This window comes from Podarcis vaucheri, assembly GCF_965113315.1.
Source record: "Podarcis vaucheri genome assembly, chromosome: 2".
NCBI lineage: Eukaryota > Metazoa > Chordata > Lepidosauria > Squamata > Lacertidae > Podarcis > Podarcis vaucheri.
Genome location: NC_138760.1, coordinates 35,863,732 through 35,879,180, shown reverse-complemented (window position 1 = coordinate 35,879,180; position 15,449 = coordinate 35,863,732). Strand labels below are relative to the sequence as shown.

Sequence of the window (15,449 nt, the reverse complement as noted above, 5' to 3'; positions counted from 1 at the left end):
CCCACACTTGTGTTGGTGTCAGCAACGCTGATAACTACCACATTTGGGTGTGCATGTTTTATCTAAACATGGGTCTGTTACAGCAAGGGTTACATTTTCAGAAGATGTGCAGTACAGAGGTGCCAGATTGTTGCAAGTGGTCTTGAGGGTAGGGTTGCCACCCGTCCTGTATAATACAGGATTGCCCTCTATTTCAGTGTAAAATGCTATGTCCGGCATTCAATACAGGAGACAGCTCGTCCTGTATTTCCTCAGCGCTCTTTTTTTCTGCCAAGTTAGGGATCCTCTCCAAATGCATGTGTGCGAAAGGTCATGTATTTAAGCCCTGGGTAGCAAAGCAGAGACAGATTTACAAATTCATGCGTATGTGTGTGTGATGTGTGACAGATTTCAGAGGGGCCATCCTGTTAGGCTGCAATCGATTGTATTGGGATTGTTTTGAAATCACTCAAGCAGCAGATGCAGGGTGGAAATTGCGCCTGCCCAACTGTTCTGTATTTTGCCAGAACAAAGATGGCAACCGTAGTGTGTATCTAGGGTGGGTGCCAGGGGAAACAGAATCACAAGGGCTTTGGTCTCCCTTCAGCAAGGCAGTCCTACAAAATATCATGTACAGTGGTACTTCGGATTACATACGCATCAGGTTACAGACTCTGCTAACCCAGAAATAGTTCCTCGGGTTAAGAACTTTGCTTCAGGACGAGAACAGAAATTGTGCTCCAGTGGCGCGGCGGCAGCAGGAGGCCCCATTCGCTAAAGTGGTGCTTCAGGTTAAGAACAGTTTCAGGTTAAGAACGGACCTCCGGAACGAATTAAGTACTTAACCTGAGGTACCACTGTACAGTATTTGAGGGACCTGGGGTAGGGAATAGGCGCCACTTTGCTTATTAGGATGCAAAGGCTGACATCTGGCGTGGAAGAGAGCTCAAATGTCTCCAGCAGCGGAGGAAGGCCGGTGAGCGTCCGGCACAAGAGAGATGGTGCAGCAATGAAGAACCGAGAGAACGGGGCGCCCAGTCCCCACTCAAGGAGAGGGTTCCTGTGAAGGGAGCGGGGCGACGCGCGCGACGTAAGGCAGCGGGGGGAGCGCGCGCGCCGCCTGTTGGTCAGGTGACGGCCACAGAAGATGGCTGCGCGCTCGAGAGCTGCGGCTCCTCCCTGACCACGTGACGAGGGAGGTTCCCAGCGAGTGACAGCGCCGGGGTCAGGCCAGCCGCCCAAGAGCCCGGCACTCGCTGGCCGGAGATGCTGCGGAACGGAGCTGCCGGGGCCTCCTCCCCTTCGGGCAAAGGCGCCAACCGGCCCGTGCGCGTGTGGTGCGACGGATGGTGAGCGCTTGGGTGGGTGGGCGGGGGAGGCAGCCAAGCCCATTCCCCGAGGGGGACGGGACGGGGCCCACCTGCAGCAGCAGCAGCACCAGCAGCAGAGACGCTTCCCCGGGTATTTCTATGGCAACCGCTCGCTTTGCCGCGGTTGCCGCCGTCGCTCCGAAGCGGCTGCCCCTTGTCCCCATAGCAACGCTCGTCCGCGCTGCTTTCGGCTGGGCTGCGCTCGCGTCCGCGACGGCGGCGCTCCTGTCACCCGCCGTGGGGCATTTCCACGGAAGGTGCCCTCTCGGGTGGCGCTTTCTGTGCGCCGCTGCCAAAGCCCCTCTGGGGGGACGCGAGTAGCGCGGGATCCAGAGCAGGAGGCGGCTGCTGTCCTGCGCGCTTAGCGGAGGGAGTCCATAAGCTCGGTGGGGCGGGCAGCCTTGCTTCCGGGTAGAGCAGGCGCCGAATCGCGTCGTGCGTCCGCTCACGGGGAGAACGCGCGTTGTGTGTGTCGTGTGTGTGTGCCGCATGCACGTGGAGGGAGGGCTTCCTGCATCATGCTCGCCTGGTACCGAAGCTGCTGCCCGTTAACAGGGCAGGCTCCGACCTTCTTGTTTGCTTTTCTCTCTTGGCGGACACTCTTCGGCTCCCCTTTCTCTGCGTTTCGACGAGACTTCTGTCTCTACGGTACCCGCTGCTAGCGCAGGGTTTGCGACGGGTTGCTCTGAATGTGGGTGGAAGAGATCGGCGGGCCAATTCGCATCAGCTGAGCGCTCGCGGTTGGAGAGCGCCAATCGCAGAGCCCGGGCTCTTGGCTGCGATCCCGCTGGTAAGTGGGCAGCGAAGCTTCTGTGGGTGGCGCCGTCGCTCCTGATTGGCTCGATCCCGAAGCTGGCTGGTTCCTGTGGCCCTACTAAACTTATCCCATTGAAGGGACTGGATGTTCTCGTCTCGGGGTTACGTAGCAGGGACTTTGGAGCCTGAATACGGTTGTAAACATAAATTTCCACGTTGAGACGCGCTTTTGGATTATTCTGTGCCCTGAATTCCCCTCGTTCTGAGAGGTGTGTACGGTTCAGGGCTGCAAAATGATGTTTGCTCATAGCTATCTTTTGACTACCCTATGGCCTAAATTGTACCTTATTGTCATGGGTTGGGTTTATTGGGCCTCAATGAAATTCCCCCCTGGGCCTGTTCACCATGATTGTAAATGGGCCAGAAGGTTGTAACTGGCATAAACCTCACCAGGAAATGATACAAAGTCACACTGCTCTGTACAAAGTTCTGAAATGCCACATAGCCCACCCTTATTATTGCCTCCTTTGGTCACCACCTGGTGTGGGAAGTCAAGTGCATTAAATTTTGAGTTCAGTATCTCCTCAGTTATCCTTGTTTCCCCAACTTGGTGCTGCAGGGAGGGTTCTGGAGCAATTTATAAAGTGCTACCTGTTTGCCTCTCCCTTTCTTTACTGTCCCCCCCCCCTCTGTCTACTACCTTCTAAACCATGGGTAGGATCTGTCTATTGTACTATTTTTGTATACTGCTTAGATATAGGTTCCATATCATAGAATCACAGAATCTTAGGCTGTTAGGGTTGGAAGGGACCCAAGGGTCATCTAGCCCAACCCCCTGCAATGCAGGAATCTCAGCTGAAGCACCCATGACAGATGGCCATCCAACCTCTGCTTAAAAACCTCCAAAGGAGGGAGAGCCCACCACCTCTTGTGGGAGTCTGTTCCACTGCCGAACAGCTCTTACTGTCAGAAAGTTTTTCCAAATGTTAAGTCAGAATCTCCTTTCTTGTAACTTGAAGCCATTGGTTTGAGTCCTACCCTCCAGAGCAGGAGAAAACAAGCTTGCTCCATCTTCTATGTGAAAGCCCTTAAGATATTTGAATATGGCTATCATATCTCCTCTCAGTCTCCTCTTTTCCAGGCTAAACATACCCAGCTCCTTCAAGCACCCCTTGTAAGGCTTAGTTTCCAGACCCGTCGATAATCTTGGTTGCCCTCCACTGCACATGTTACAGCTTGTCAACATCCTTCTTAAGTTGTGGTGTTCAGAATTGAACACAGTATTCCAGGTGTGGTCTGACCAAGGCAGAACAGAGTGGTACTATTACTTTCCTTGATCTAGACACCACACGTCTGTTAATGCAGCCTAGAATAGGCTTTTTTTTGCTGCTGCATCACACTGTTGATTCATGTTAAACTTGTGGTCCACCAAGACCCCTAGGTCCTTTTCATATGTACTGCTAGTAAGCCAGATGTCCCCCATCTTATATTTGTGCATCTGGTTCTTCCTCCTAAGTGCAGAACCTTACATTTGTCCCTATTGAAATTTATTTTGTTAGCCCGGGCCCAGTTCTCTGATCTGTTAGGGCCATTTTGAATTCTGATTCTGTCTTCTGTGGCATTAGCTACCCTTCCCTCCACACAGCAGCTATCCCACTTTTCCCCCCTCTCAACAACTGTATAAAGTAAGTTAGGTCAACCATCCAAGAAGAAATATAAGATGGGCAGATGCGTGATTGATGGAAGGAAGTTCTGAGGTAGAGAGAAACAGCTGGATGTCCTCTTAGTGTATAGGTGATACTGAATTCATGAGATTTAATGAGGTCACCTGGGGACAGTGTGTAGAGAGAATAGTAGAGGCTCAAAAACATATCTTCAAGGGAGAGAAGGAAAGGTTCTACTCACAGAAACATTCAAAGATTGTTTAGACAGGTAGGAGAATAACTGGAGGACAGTCACAAAGGAAGTCAAGTAATAGAAAGTAATTAAGTGCATCGAAGGTGACAGGTCAAGAAAGATGAGAAATGAGTAGAAGCCTTTGGGTTTAACTTTCTGTGCTGAGGGTGTTTTCAGCGGAATACAAAGGGGTTTCACTCTCCTTTCGGGGTTCAGGAGAGGAATTGGAGTAGAGAGCCAATATAGTGGAGCTAAGCAGCACCAGGGAGTTTAGATGCAATGGGCAGAAACTACATTTGGGGGTGGTTGAGGAGGGAGGAGGGATCAAACTGTTGGGGAGAGATTGATTAACAAATAGTTTACTGTGCTTTCTGTGCTTACTCTGGCATTCAGAAATATTTGTGGATGCAGTCATAATTAATGCAAGATTCCTTGCCATCTGGTTTGCAGTTTGTTCATAGCATTCTGCTTTAAAAAGTGGGACTAAAATTCCCTGCATAATCTGAGTGGGAGGGTGCATTCCATGTGAGAGCAGGCAAGGTCAATTTTCATTAAGAGTCTCAATTGCCTTGTTAGCAATAAATATTATCTGGTATTACAGCAGTTTAATATTTTAATAGTACGATAAGCCTTGAGAAGGAATTCCATGGAGGAACAGCATGTCCTTATTGAAATGGAGTAAGCCTAGGACCTTAAGGGAAGGTCCCAGGAATATTTCCAGTGACTGAGCAAAGGGTTTATGTTACCAGGAATTTCTTTGGAGCTGTGGGGCGCAATGAGTCCAACATCTTGCATGCGATCTCTTCTCTTGGTGTGTTCTGAAGCGTAGAAGCTGCTTGTATCAATTACCTCCGTGACTCCAATGAGGGTTACCAAGGAAGGGGGCAAATGGCACCTGGAACCCTTCCATGTGTTGTCATGGTAACAAGGTTTGAAGCCATGTGGCTTCTGGAAGATATCCCCTGGGACTGCTGGCACCAAGACACATTCTAAATTGCAAAATCATAACTAAGAGCCCTATTAGTAACTGCTTGCCTTTAGTCTAATTATGTAGTTGCTACCTTCTGGACCAGAGTTAGATTAAACCTGAAGAATTCATGCTCTCCTCAGGCTTTGCTGTCTTTTTCATTAATTTGTAACCCATACTAGCATAATTTTGCTCTCATTACACCTTTGATTTTACCATGAGTATTTCTCCAAGTTATAAGCAAAAGTGGTCTACGAATGCTTTCCTGTGTCATTTTAGCAAAACATGTGTGACCATCGCTGCCCTCACAGGCCTCCCTCTCTATTGAAAATGGCAACTGAAGGCAGGCAAACCCTTCACCTTATTGCCAGTTATCTGTCCAGACTGGAGATTCCTGCAATATTAAAATCAAGTTGGGATTTTCCACTTGTGGTTGTCTTCAGGCTGAATAATTTAATCATGCACATTTGTGGTTTTCCATTCATCAAGCAATACAATGGGTCTCTCAGCGCAGATGATGTAACAATGAGCAAAAATGAGATGCAGAGATATGAGCAGAACTATGTTTAACAGAAGAGCATAAATGTAACTAGGACTAAAATCTTTTGCTGCTTGTGAACACCTTTCCATCATCAGTAACCGGGATTAGTGGTATAGCTGGCTGAAATGATGCATTCATTGGTGTACTATGAGCATTACATGAGGAGAGTCTTGTGATAACAGTCAGTACCAGGGCAAGCTCTTCACAAAAGCCCCTTTGTCTTTTCTATTCTTTTTTGTAGCTATGATATGGTCCATTATGGGCACTCCAACCAGTTGCGGCAAGCTCGTGCGATGGGTGATTATCTGATCGTAGGAGTCCACACAGATGGTAAGGAAATTGGTCCACTTTTCTCCTTGTTACAGAAGCATCCTTGGAAAGAAACCCAGAAAGTGAAATTGTGAGCAGCAAATAACTTTCAGTCAGAATATGTAACAATATGGTTAGATTCTCCCCCTGCCATCTGCATGATTTCACAGTCCACAATCTGGGGGTGGCTAGCCTGATGCCACTGAGATGCTCACAGCCTAAGCATGACAGTAGTGTTGATTTTCTCCAGCATCTAGTAGTCAGAGGTGTATTGTGAGAGAGGAGAGGGATGAATTACTGTCTTTCTGTCCGCTTAAAGCCATGTCTAGCCTTTTGAGACTTCACCTTCTACTGCCCATATTTTTCCAAAGTTTATTCTGAAGCGATGAGGACTAGGAACTCTTTAGGATGCGAGATGCCAGTTTGCTTAGGAAACGTATGGACCTGTTGAACGCATGCAGACCTGGTATTAACAAACTTCTCTCTCTCTCTCTCTCTCTCTCTCTCTCTCTCTCTGTCTTAAATCTCAGAGGAGATCTCCAAGCATAAAGGACCCCCTGTCTTCACTCAAGAGGAGAGATACAAAATGGTGAAGGCCATCAAGTGGGTGGACGAGATTGTACCAGGAGCTCCTTATGTCACAACCTTGGAAACGCTGGATAAATACAACTGTGACTTCTGTGTACATGGGAGTGAGTACCTGATACTCTTCTAGCTGGTTATCTGTGAATGATAGTTGCATCTAACTGTGGCTCTCAGGCTAAAATAAATGGTTTTCTGTCTTTGCCAGTAAATCTCATGTTCATTCACTACCCTGGACTCTATCCATTCCGCAGCATAGACTAAAGCCACGGAGGTGTGCTCCCAAAAGCAGTAGGATGCTTTTGGGAACAGAAATAAAACAGAGACCAATACTGTCTGCAGAACAACACTCAAGTTACCTAAAATTACTACATCCGTGTTCCCAAAGGATTCTGTTTGATCCACAGTGCTCTTTATCATCTAGTCTGGGAAGGGCAGTGGACTAAAGCTTCCCCCAGCTTTAGAGAAGGCAGGCCTGCTCATATACACAAGTTCACCATAACTTAACTGTGGTGTGTGGTTTTAGGCTTTCGCCGATTAGTCTTCCTAAGCAGCTTCTCTAATTTGCCAGCAATGATCTGTTTTCCCCCCCTTCCCTTCACAGATGATATCACACTTACTGTGGATGGCAAGGACACCTATGAGGAAGTAAAGAATGCTGGGAGATACAGGTGACACCCTGCTTAGGACTGTTGTTGCCCTGCTCAAAATCCGTCCCCGTATCAGAATAGCGAAACATTGCCGACCGGATCGGTTAATTTTATTCATTGCGTTTGTAGCTTGCTTTCCTTCCATACCGTTTGAAATGTGTACATGTCAATTCCCAGGTGGCCTCCTGCAGAAATGCTGGCCATGCCTGAGCCCATTTAGTTTCAGTGTCAATATTACATTAGGCTTCCTTCTTGATGCCGTTCCCTTGTCCCCATATAAATGTGGTGTGCTTCAGGGATAATCTTGGGGCAGGAAGGAGATGTGAATGTGAGCGTAGTGTGAACATGGTGAGTAGCCATTGCCAAGGGACCCTATCTCACTCTGAGCTTGTCTTATTGCAGGGAATGTAAGCGCACTCAGGGAGTATCCACCACAGATCTGGTTGGCCGCATGCTGCTCATGACCAAGGCTCACCACAGCAACATTGTGAGTCAATGAAAGAGTTTGAGGTGGGGAACGGGGCTTCTTGGCTACACTGACTTACCAAGACAATCCGGGCTTTCTGATCTGAGATTGCTTCCTGGACAGATTGTAGCAAGCTCTGCTGCTTGCGTGCGCCAGAACTAGAAGCTGTTTGGCAGAAGCCTTTGAGGCAGTAGGTGCCAAAAGCAAAGAGAAAAAACATATGTTTGATGAAGTGGCCTTTGCAATCTGCACAGAATTATCGCTCTTAGTGTTTAGACCACGTGTACTGTGTTGATGAACTGGCAAGGAGGGAAGAAAGGGACTCAGAAGCTGTTCATGTAGGTCATCAGATGGCAGCGATGGGATTAGGGAGCAGGGTTTTCAGGTGGGTTGCCTGGAGAATGGTACAGGACATCACAGGTCAGGAGTGTGTACATGTATATTTGTGTGTTGGTGTCAGATTGTTGCCGTTTGCCTTGTGGGCACGATGGCTTGTCCTGAAGATATACACGAGGTTGTGGAATTGAAGCATTTGATCTTGAGTGTCACTTTGCATCTTGATGTGCGTGGGCTGAAGACGAAAACCAAACACTGTTCCATTAAACATCTGTTTTAGTTTGAACTGAGAGTTTGTCTTCTTTACATGGATGTGAAATGTTTGTACTACCTCCAGTGTCGAGGGGCAGTATGCTTCCAAATATCAATCGCTGGGAATCACAGGTGGGGAGAAGGCTGCTGCACTTGCAAGTTTCCCATAGGTATCTGGCTGGCCACTGTGAAAAACGGACGCTGTGCTAGAAGGGCCTTTGGTCTCATCCAGCAGGACTCCTTTTATGTACTTAGGGTGGGAGAACTTGAGTGATGGCAGCTATTCCCTATCACAAGGGTGGAGAACCTGTGGCTGTCCTGGTGTTGCTGGACCATAATTCCCATCATCTCTTGACCATTGGCCTTGCTGGATGGGGCTGATGGGAGTTGGAGTCCAGCAACCTTTGGAGGGCAATAAACTTCCCACCCTTGCCATTTCTGATCCCTAGCACCCTGTGTTTCCTTCCTTAACTAGAAAGTCGTATAGGCATTTCCCCACAATTCATTGACATGCTTGCTTTCTCTCTTAGGATGAAGACATGGATTATCGGAAGCACACAGATAACTTTGGGAAAGTGAGTACCATTTCCAGTGACGGCAAATGAAGCCTGGGATGTGATGCCTGCATGCTGTGCGGTTTTGCATTTTTTACTGTGGCTTTTCCCTGCCTGGTTTTACCCTGAGCAGACCTGACTTCAACAGTGGAGGGTGTGATGGGAACAGGCAGAATCTGGGACAATGTCATGGTTAAGTAACTACTAGATACGCAACACACTATTCACAACAGGGTAAAATGAGGATGAAAAAGCCACAGAGAGAATGGGTGGGACAAGCTGTAGTGGTTTTATCTCCCAATCTAGTGAAGGATTAAAAGACATGAATTGCAGCTTGCATCCTGACAATCGTAGCAGACATGCAGCTTCATCTGGTGTTAACTGTTAATATGGCCAAGAAAGTATCTGCTTGTTCATGCCACTTTATTTTCTGTTGTTTTGTTGAGAGTTACTTGTGAAAAGATAAGCTTGCTGGTGTGAACATCAGCTCAGTGATCAAGGAGATTGTTTGGGGGTTTTTGCAGCTGATTTCTCACCAGGACTTCAATGGAATATCTATTTCGACCAGCTGAAATACCTTTAGTATCTGCCAAGTTATACAGTAGAGTCACGTGGAAGCTTATTGTGTCTTGGAAAAACTTTGTGCTTTTTTTTTCTGGCCTCAGGAATGTGTGCTTTGGCACCAGCGTTGTAATGTGTGTATATCAGATTGGTTGACTAAACTAGCTGTAGAAGCAGTACTTATTGCTGCCGCGTGGTGGAGCTAAACTCTACAAATAGGTTGCTGAGATATCTCAAATGAGTCATTGAAGTTTTTTTTTTTTTGCTTTTCGGATTTCTCCCAGAAAGGGGCAATCCAGATCAAATGGGGTAAAAATATGGGCTGGTATTTTGTCCACAATATCACATGGACACTGAAAAAACCCCAAAACTTTTGTGCATTGATCTGGCAGTAAACATCTGTCTGCAAGCACCTATTGATAAAGGTGGGATGTTGTGTTGACTGTGTGGCATGCCTGTGCTAGGAGTGTGTTCTCAATGACATTTCAGTCTGCTTCTTTCACAGCTCATCCCAGCTGAAGCCTGCCAAGGTATTAAAGTTGTACTCTTTTCTCCAGTGCCCTAAAAGTCACAGCCCCTGGACCGGAGTTTCCCAGTTTCTGCAGACATCCCAGAAGATCATCCAGTTTGCATCTGGCAAGGAGCCACAACCAGGAGATACTATAATCTATGTGGCTGGTGCTTTTGACCTCTTTCGTATCCTGTTTCCTTTTGGGCCGGGTGGAAGGAGGTGTCTGTGAGGCAAATTACGGGTTCCTGACACCTTGTGTTTGGTCTTACTGTACCCCAGGCCTCAAATGGCCCTGCTGTGTTTTGCTTTCGTTTTGTTTTGTTGAAAGTTGTTAAGAAACCCCTATTCCCCTCCCAGAGTGGTTTAACAATCAATCGCTCTTCCCATGGAACTCTCTGGATTGTACCACTCTGAGGAGAACAAGTCAGCTATAGTTGTTCTTGTTTGACTCAGACCTTGCAAGGCATTGCCACCCCTTCTACAGTTTCTACTGTAGTAGAGAGTGCATTTTGAGCCCAGGTTCCTTCCTGATGTGCCAGAAATACAGTCAGCTCAAAACATAGGCTTTTGCACTTCCTCTTTAAAACCATATGTGTTAAGAATTTTCTGCTGTGATAGCCAAACTAGCCCAGGAGTCTTTGAGTTATAAACTCTAACAACCATCTTCGAAGAAGCTGAACTCTGCCTGGGTCGTCCTGTATCACGCATTCCAATGCATCCCAGTCTGTTACATTTCAGCTGCTGCCGCTACAACGGTTGAGTGAAAGGCACATGAACAATAAAGGATGTGTACAGACATGCCTTAAACAGGGCTTTCCATGTTTTCCCCCTCCCATAAAGGAAACCCACCTTCCCCCGACCTTCACTTTGCATTTGATAGACCTACGCATCCATGATTCATCTGCTGGTCTCAGCCACCTGTCTTTGCTTGTCAGTCTTTAGTCATTGCAGGCAACATTTGTTGCTTTATTAGTATTTTTTAAAGGAAAAACACATTTTAAAAGAGTTACAAGGTCACTCTGAAGTTATAGGTCACAAGTGCCAAACCACCAGTGCTGTGCCAAGTTTTTTTATGTCAACTGTAGAATTGGTTTCCCTTGCGCTTGATCCCTGATATAGGGTATTGGAAGTCTGTAAACAATGTGGTAAGTTCACTTCCACAGCTACTCAGTTGCTCCAGCGCTGAGTGTCTGTGTGCATCCAAACCATAGTAACTCAGATTGTCACAGCGGTTGGTGAGACTACCAGGAAAAGAAGCATAGAGTCTATGAGAAGCAAACAGAAAGTCGCTACTTCTCATTCTGTGCCACAGGCTTTTATCCTTAACACATACACTCTCCAGATGTTGGTCATGTGGACTTCCTGGAGAAAGCGCACCAGATAGCAAAGCGACCTTATATAATTGTGGGGCTACATTTTGACCAGGTGGGTATCAGCATCACACTGCCCAGGCAGGGTTGGTCATTCGTTCCTTCTCATCTCATCTGGGAGGGAGGGAGGGGTGGGAATGCAAAACTTCCACTTGTGCTGATTGTCATATTTTAATCGTAGGAGGTGAATCTGTACAAAGGCAAGAACTATCCAATCATGAATGTGCATGAACGAACCCTCAGTGTTCTAGCCTGCAGGGTGAGTATTAGATGAAATCTTCCTCTTACAACTAGGACATGGTCAGAATGAGCCAGATAAAGCCGATCACATCTGGCTGTGGTAGACTACATGGTAAGCTTAAAAATGTCACTGGAAGGTGCCTGATACACAGAGTTCAGTAACTGAAACAGCCATTGGCAGATGTGGGAATCCAGAGTGACTGTTGTCTTCTCTCCCTCCCTCCTCCTCTTAGTATGTTTCTGAGGTGGTGATTGGAGCCCCCTATTCCATCACTGCTGATCTGCTGGATCATTTTAAGGTGAGTATAGTTCCATTGATTGATTGATTGATTGATTGATTGATTGATTGTGTTTGTGTGATTTCTGCTAACTGGGGCAGGGAGTGTATGCTCTTGGGAACCTGTTGTTAAAAGGAAGTATCTATACACACCTGTAAATTAGTTTGGCCGGAGAACATGCTGGGGCACATAGGGAAAGGGGAACGAATGCATGTATTTCTAGCAGCAATTACTCTGTAGCATCTCCTCTGGTTCTGAAAAGCTATCATCTGTACCCAGCCTGACTATTGTTCCCTATTTGATGAGGGGTGGGCTGCAGTACCAGGATGCTTGTGAGGAAGAGAACACATTAACGATTGTACCAATATGTTTTGGCTCAGCCATGTGGTAGACAAGCCATGTGGTAGACAAGCGCTTGAGAGATATGTCCCTTTGCTTCTGAAGTTTCACAGGTAGCCACATCATACTGTAGGGGAGCCTGCGAGCGAAGGCGATAGTGACTATTGCTGTTTCTCTGCAGGTAGACTTTGTGTGCCATGGAATGACAGAGGTGGTACCAGACAAGAACGGGTCAGATCCATATGAGGTAAGCAGAAAACTCCTTCCTGGTTAGTGCTGATTTCATGCCATCTATTGCCCAAACCACAGTGCATGGCAGAGAATTGGGTTCCCTTCTGGAGGGCAGTTTTTGAAAAATGAGTATGTGGGTAACTGGGTAATAAGGCTTGTCCTGTCATTTGTGTGACCAAGTGGCAAGCCTCTCCTTGCTGTGGGAAAGTTCAGTTCTGTTCCTTCCTTGAATGCACTTGAGTTGTCAGCTTTTCCTGCAGCTGTGGCGCAAATTGGGCATTCAGAAACTATTTTGGCAAATGCCTGTTGTTAACTTCTTTGGAATGCCTCTAAAGAGCCATTGCCTTGTGTCCTGTCATCTCTCTTCCCCATATTTGCAGGAACCCAAGAAGCGTAATATCTTCCGGCTGGTCGACAGTGGCAACAATCTCACAACAGATCTGATAGTGAAAAGAATAATCAAAAACAGGTTGGCTGACCTTGACTTTGGTTCACTTGGGCACAATAAGGCCTAGATTCTACTGTGCTGTAACTCCTTGCTTATCTTTCTTTTATTTTGAAGTCCCGTACGATGCTAGTCATATTACAGACTAAACACAAATTCACAGATGGGAATAGCTAAAATACTTTCCAACATCCCTGAAGATGAAATTTCAACAGTTTCATTTCAATGTTCAAAACCTACAAGAAGTGTGGTGCTTGGCACAAAGATTCTGTGCTCTGCACTGTTGCTGCCTCCCCATAGTTTCAAGTCTACAACTATCCACTGCCTGATATTCTAGTTGCTGTGCCCTCTGTCAGTTTTGACAGTACTAGCACATTCTGAATTCTTTGAAAACAGATATGGCAACCAGAATTTATTATGCAAGTATGAGTAAGCCATTGGTGTGTGCATAATAGTTACCTGGAGCACTGCATTTGCTGTTTTAAGGACTGTCTTGGCAAGGGAGAGCTTTTGTACCAAGCAGTCTGCTGCGATACTGGATTCTGTCTGATGCTGCTGCCATGCCGTTTGAAGAAGCATGAGCCAATCCGTTGTCCTTGCCCACACAATTCTCATAGTGATTAGACTATGTATGTTCCCATGATGGTTCCCGAGCTCTGAACAGGCTTTTCCGGGCACCTTTAATTAAGAATGTTGAATCCCTGAGGCCATTGGGTCCTCAGCTAGAGTCTTCCACATAGCTGCCTTAGATGGTTTACTTGTCCAGAGCCTCTCCTAGGAGGGATCAGTGTTGAAGCAGCAGAAGTGAGTGGCTCAGCAGAGTAGTATTTTTTCTGTCTCGGCTGTTTGGAGCGTCTCCACCCCCATCATTCAGCCTGGACACAGAGATCCAGCACTGAGGGTCTTCTGGCAGTTCCCTCACTGTGAGAAGTGAAGCTACAGGGAGCCAGGCAGAGGGCATTCTTGGTGGTGGCAACCTGGAACGCCCTCCCATCAGATGTCAAAGAGATGAGTAACTATATAACCTTTAGAAGACATCTGAAGGCAGCCCTGTATAGGGGAGCTTTTTAATGTGCAATGTTTTATTATGTTTTTATACATGTTGGAAGCCACCCGGTGTGGCTGGGGCAACCCAGTCAGATGGGTGGGGGTACAAATAATAAAATCATTGTCCTTACAATTGAAAGAGCACAGTGGACTTAAACATTCCATGCTGATACAGATTTCTCGATTGTTGCAGGTTGGAGTTTGAAGCCCGGAACCAAAAGAAAGAAGCAAAAGAATTGGCTGTGCTGGAGGCCATGAAGAGAAGAGAGGAGGAAGGGGCCCTGGAGAAGGCAGGCCAGGAAGATAATGAGAGCTAGCATGGGGAACGGTGTAGCAGAATCCTTCCCTCCTGGAGTGGCAATATTTTCCTGGAGGATAGGATACTGCTGCCAGCCTTAGGAAGGCCTGCGGTAACAATTCTCCCGTGTGTGGGGAAGATCCCGGATGCTGCTATCTAGTTAGCCCAGGCCCACTCCCATGGGAAGATTTTAACATTGCCCTCTCAATAGCAGGTTTCAATTCCAATGAATGTTTGCAACATGGTGTGATTTCACCTGACATATTGGAGCTGGGGAGTCAGGGTTATCTCTGCTCAACTTCTTATTGAGTCTCTGCATCTCGGAGCATCTCTCTGATTTCTGCCTGCCAGAGACAATTTTTTAATCTTTAAAACCGTCCTTTCTGGTCTGGCTCATTGCTTACAGCATTAATAGGATCCCAGAGCATTCGCTCAACAGCAGTGCTTGCTGGAGTTGGGCTCCAAGCCAGACTGACCACTACATTTCCTAGCTTGGGCACAAAGGGTTCTCTAAGTGGCCTGTTGCTGCTTGCACACACTGCCTTGCATCTGGTACCTACAAAATACTTCCAAGCTGTAACAGTGGATGGAGCTTAGGCAAGTCCCAGGGTTCCCCGGTGGTAGACAGTGGCCCTCACTGCTCTGTACTCAGACATGTGTGTTTAGGCCTATGGCCAAGCAAGAGATTGGTGGCACTGCAATTCTCAATGTTCCCACAAAACACAAATACCACATAGATCTTCAGAATGTGCTTGGAGCTCCATCCTAAAGCCCCGGTGCGTTGCTTCACAACCAGGGCTTCATTCTCATCCATATGGGCCTTGTGGTTCTTGTGCAGAGAGATGGAGACATCAGATACATTGAGCCCAGTATACTGTGTATTGTATTTAAAATGCTTTGTGCTGCTAAAGTTGAATGCTTTGTGGTGAGATCTAAGTGCAGATCACTGTCTGAGGCATCTTTTCATGCATAGTGGGAAACACATGGGGGCTCTTCCCTGTCCAGGCAGGCTCTGTGTCTTTTCTATCTCTCTTGTACAATTTCAGCAGTGGAAATTAATAAAATGTTGATGACTTACTTGTGTGGCAGTGATTACTTTATTTTATTTATTAAATTTCTATCCCACCCTTCATCTGAAGATCACAGTGTAAAAGTACAAAATACATACCATAATAACAAACAAAGAAACAATAGCCCCCATATTATTGTTATTAGCCCTGCTTTTGGGCTTCCTGAGAAGCATGTGGTTGGTTATTGTCAGGGAACTGCCATCGGAGGAACAGGTGGGGAGAGGGCTCATGGAGGCTGGGAGGGACTCAGCAGCGAAAGCAGGGACCAGCAGGGGGAGAGATGGGTCTCTGGAGGAAGGTCTCATGAATGCGGAGAGAGACGCAGCAGCTAAAGCAGGAACTAGCAGGGAAGGGGAAGGATCTCTGAGGGAAAGCGAGCAAGAGGGAGGGCTCCGGGACAC

General features: G+C 47.0%; 1 protein-coding gene across 2 annotated transcripts; it reads left to right on the top strand.

Annotated features, from left to right (window-relative positions):
* Positions 1-1,168: 1,168 nt before the first annotated feature.
* Positions 1,169-15,055, top strand: PCYT2 (phosphate cytidylyltransferase 2, ethanolamine). 2 transcript variants are annotated; one of them, XM_082211142.1, is made up of 13 exons: positions 1,169-1,328; positions 5,751-5,839; positions 6,349-6,510; positions 7,005-7,071; positions 7,453-7,537; positions 8,635-8,679; positions 9,777-9,915; positions 11,073-11,155; positions 11,282-11,359; positions 11,574-11,639; positions 12,139-12,204; positions 12,569-12,657; positions 13,874-15,055. In XM_082211142.1, exons 1-13 carry the CDS (start codon positions 1,246-1,248, stop codon positions 13,995-13,997), a joined length of 1,176 nt encoding a protein of 391 aa, XP_082067268.1. In that variant the 5' UTR covers positions 1,169-1,245; the 3' UTR covers positions 13,998-15,055. The 2 variants fall into 2 exon arrangements, with proteins under 2 accessions (XP_082067268.1, XP_082067269.1); XM_082211143.1 differs by lacking the exon at positions 1,169-1,328 and adding an exon at positions 2,042-2,139.
* Positions 15,056-15,449: the final 394 nt, after the last annotated feature.

Bases quoted from the DNA above. Each gene is read 5' to 3' on its own strand.
- PCYT2 (XM_082211142.1), top strand. From the start codon at position 1,246: ATGCTGCGGAACGGAGCTGCCGGGGCCTCCTCCCCTTCGGGCAAAGGC. The intron at 11,360-11,573 runs GTGAGTATTAGA...TCCTCCTCTTAG, and splicing joins TCAGTGTTCTAGCCTGCAGG to TATGTTTCTGAGGTGGTGAT. The intron at 12,658-13,873 runs GTTGGCTGACCT...CGATTGTTGCAG, and splicing joins AAAAGAATAATCAAAAACAG to GTTGGAGTTTGAAGCCCGGA.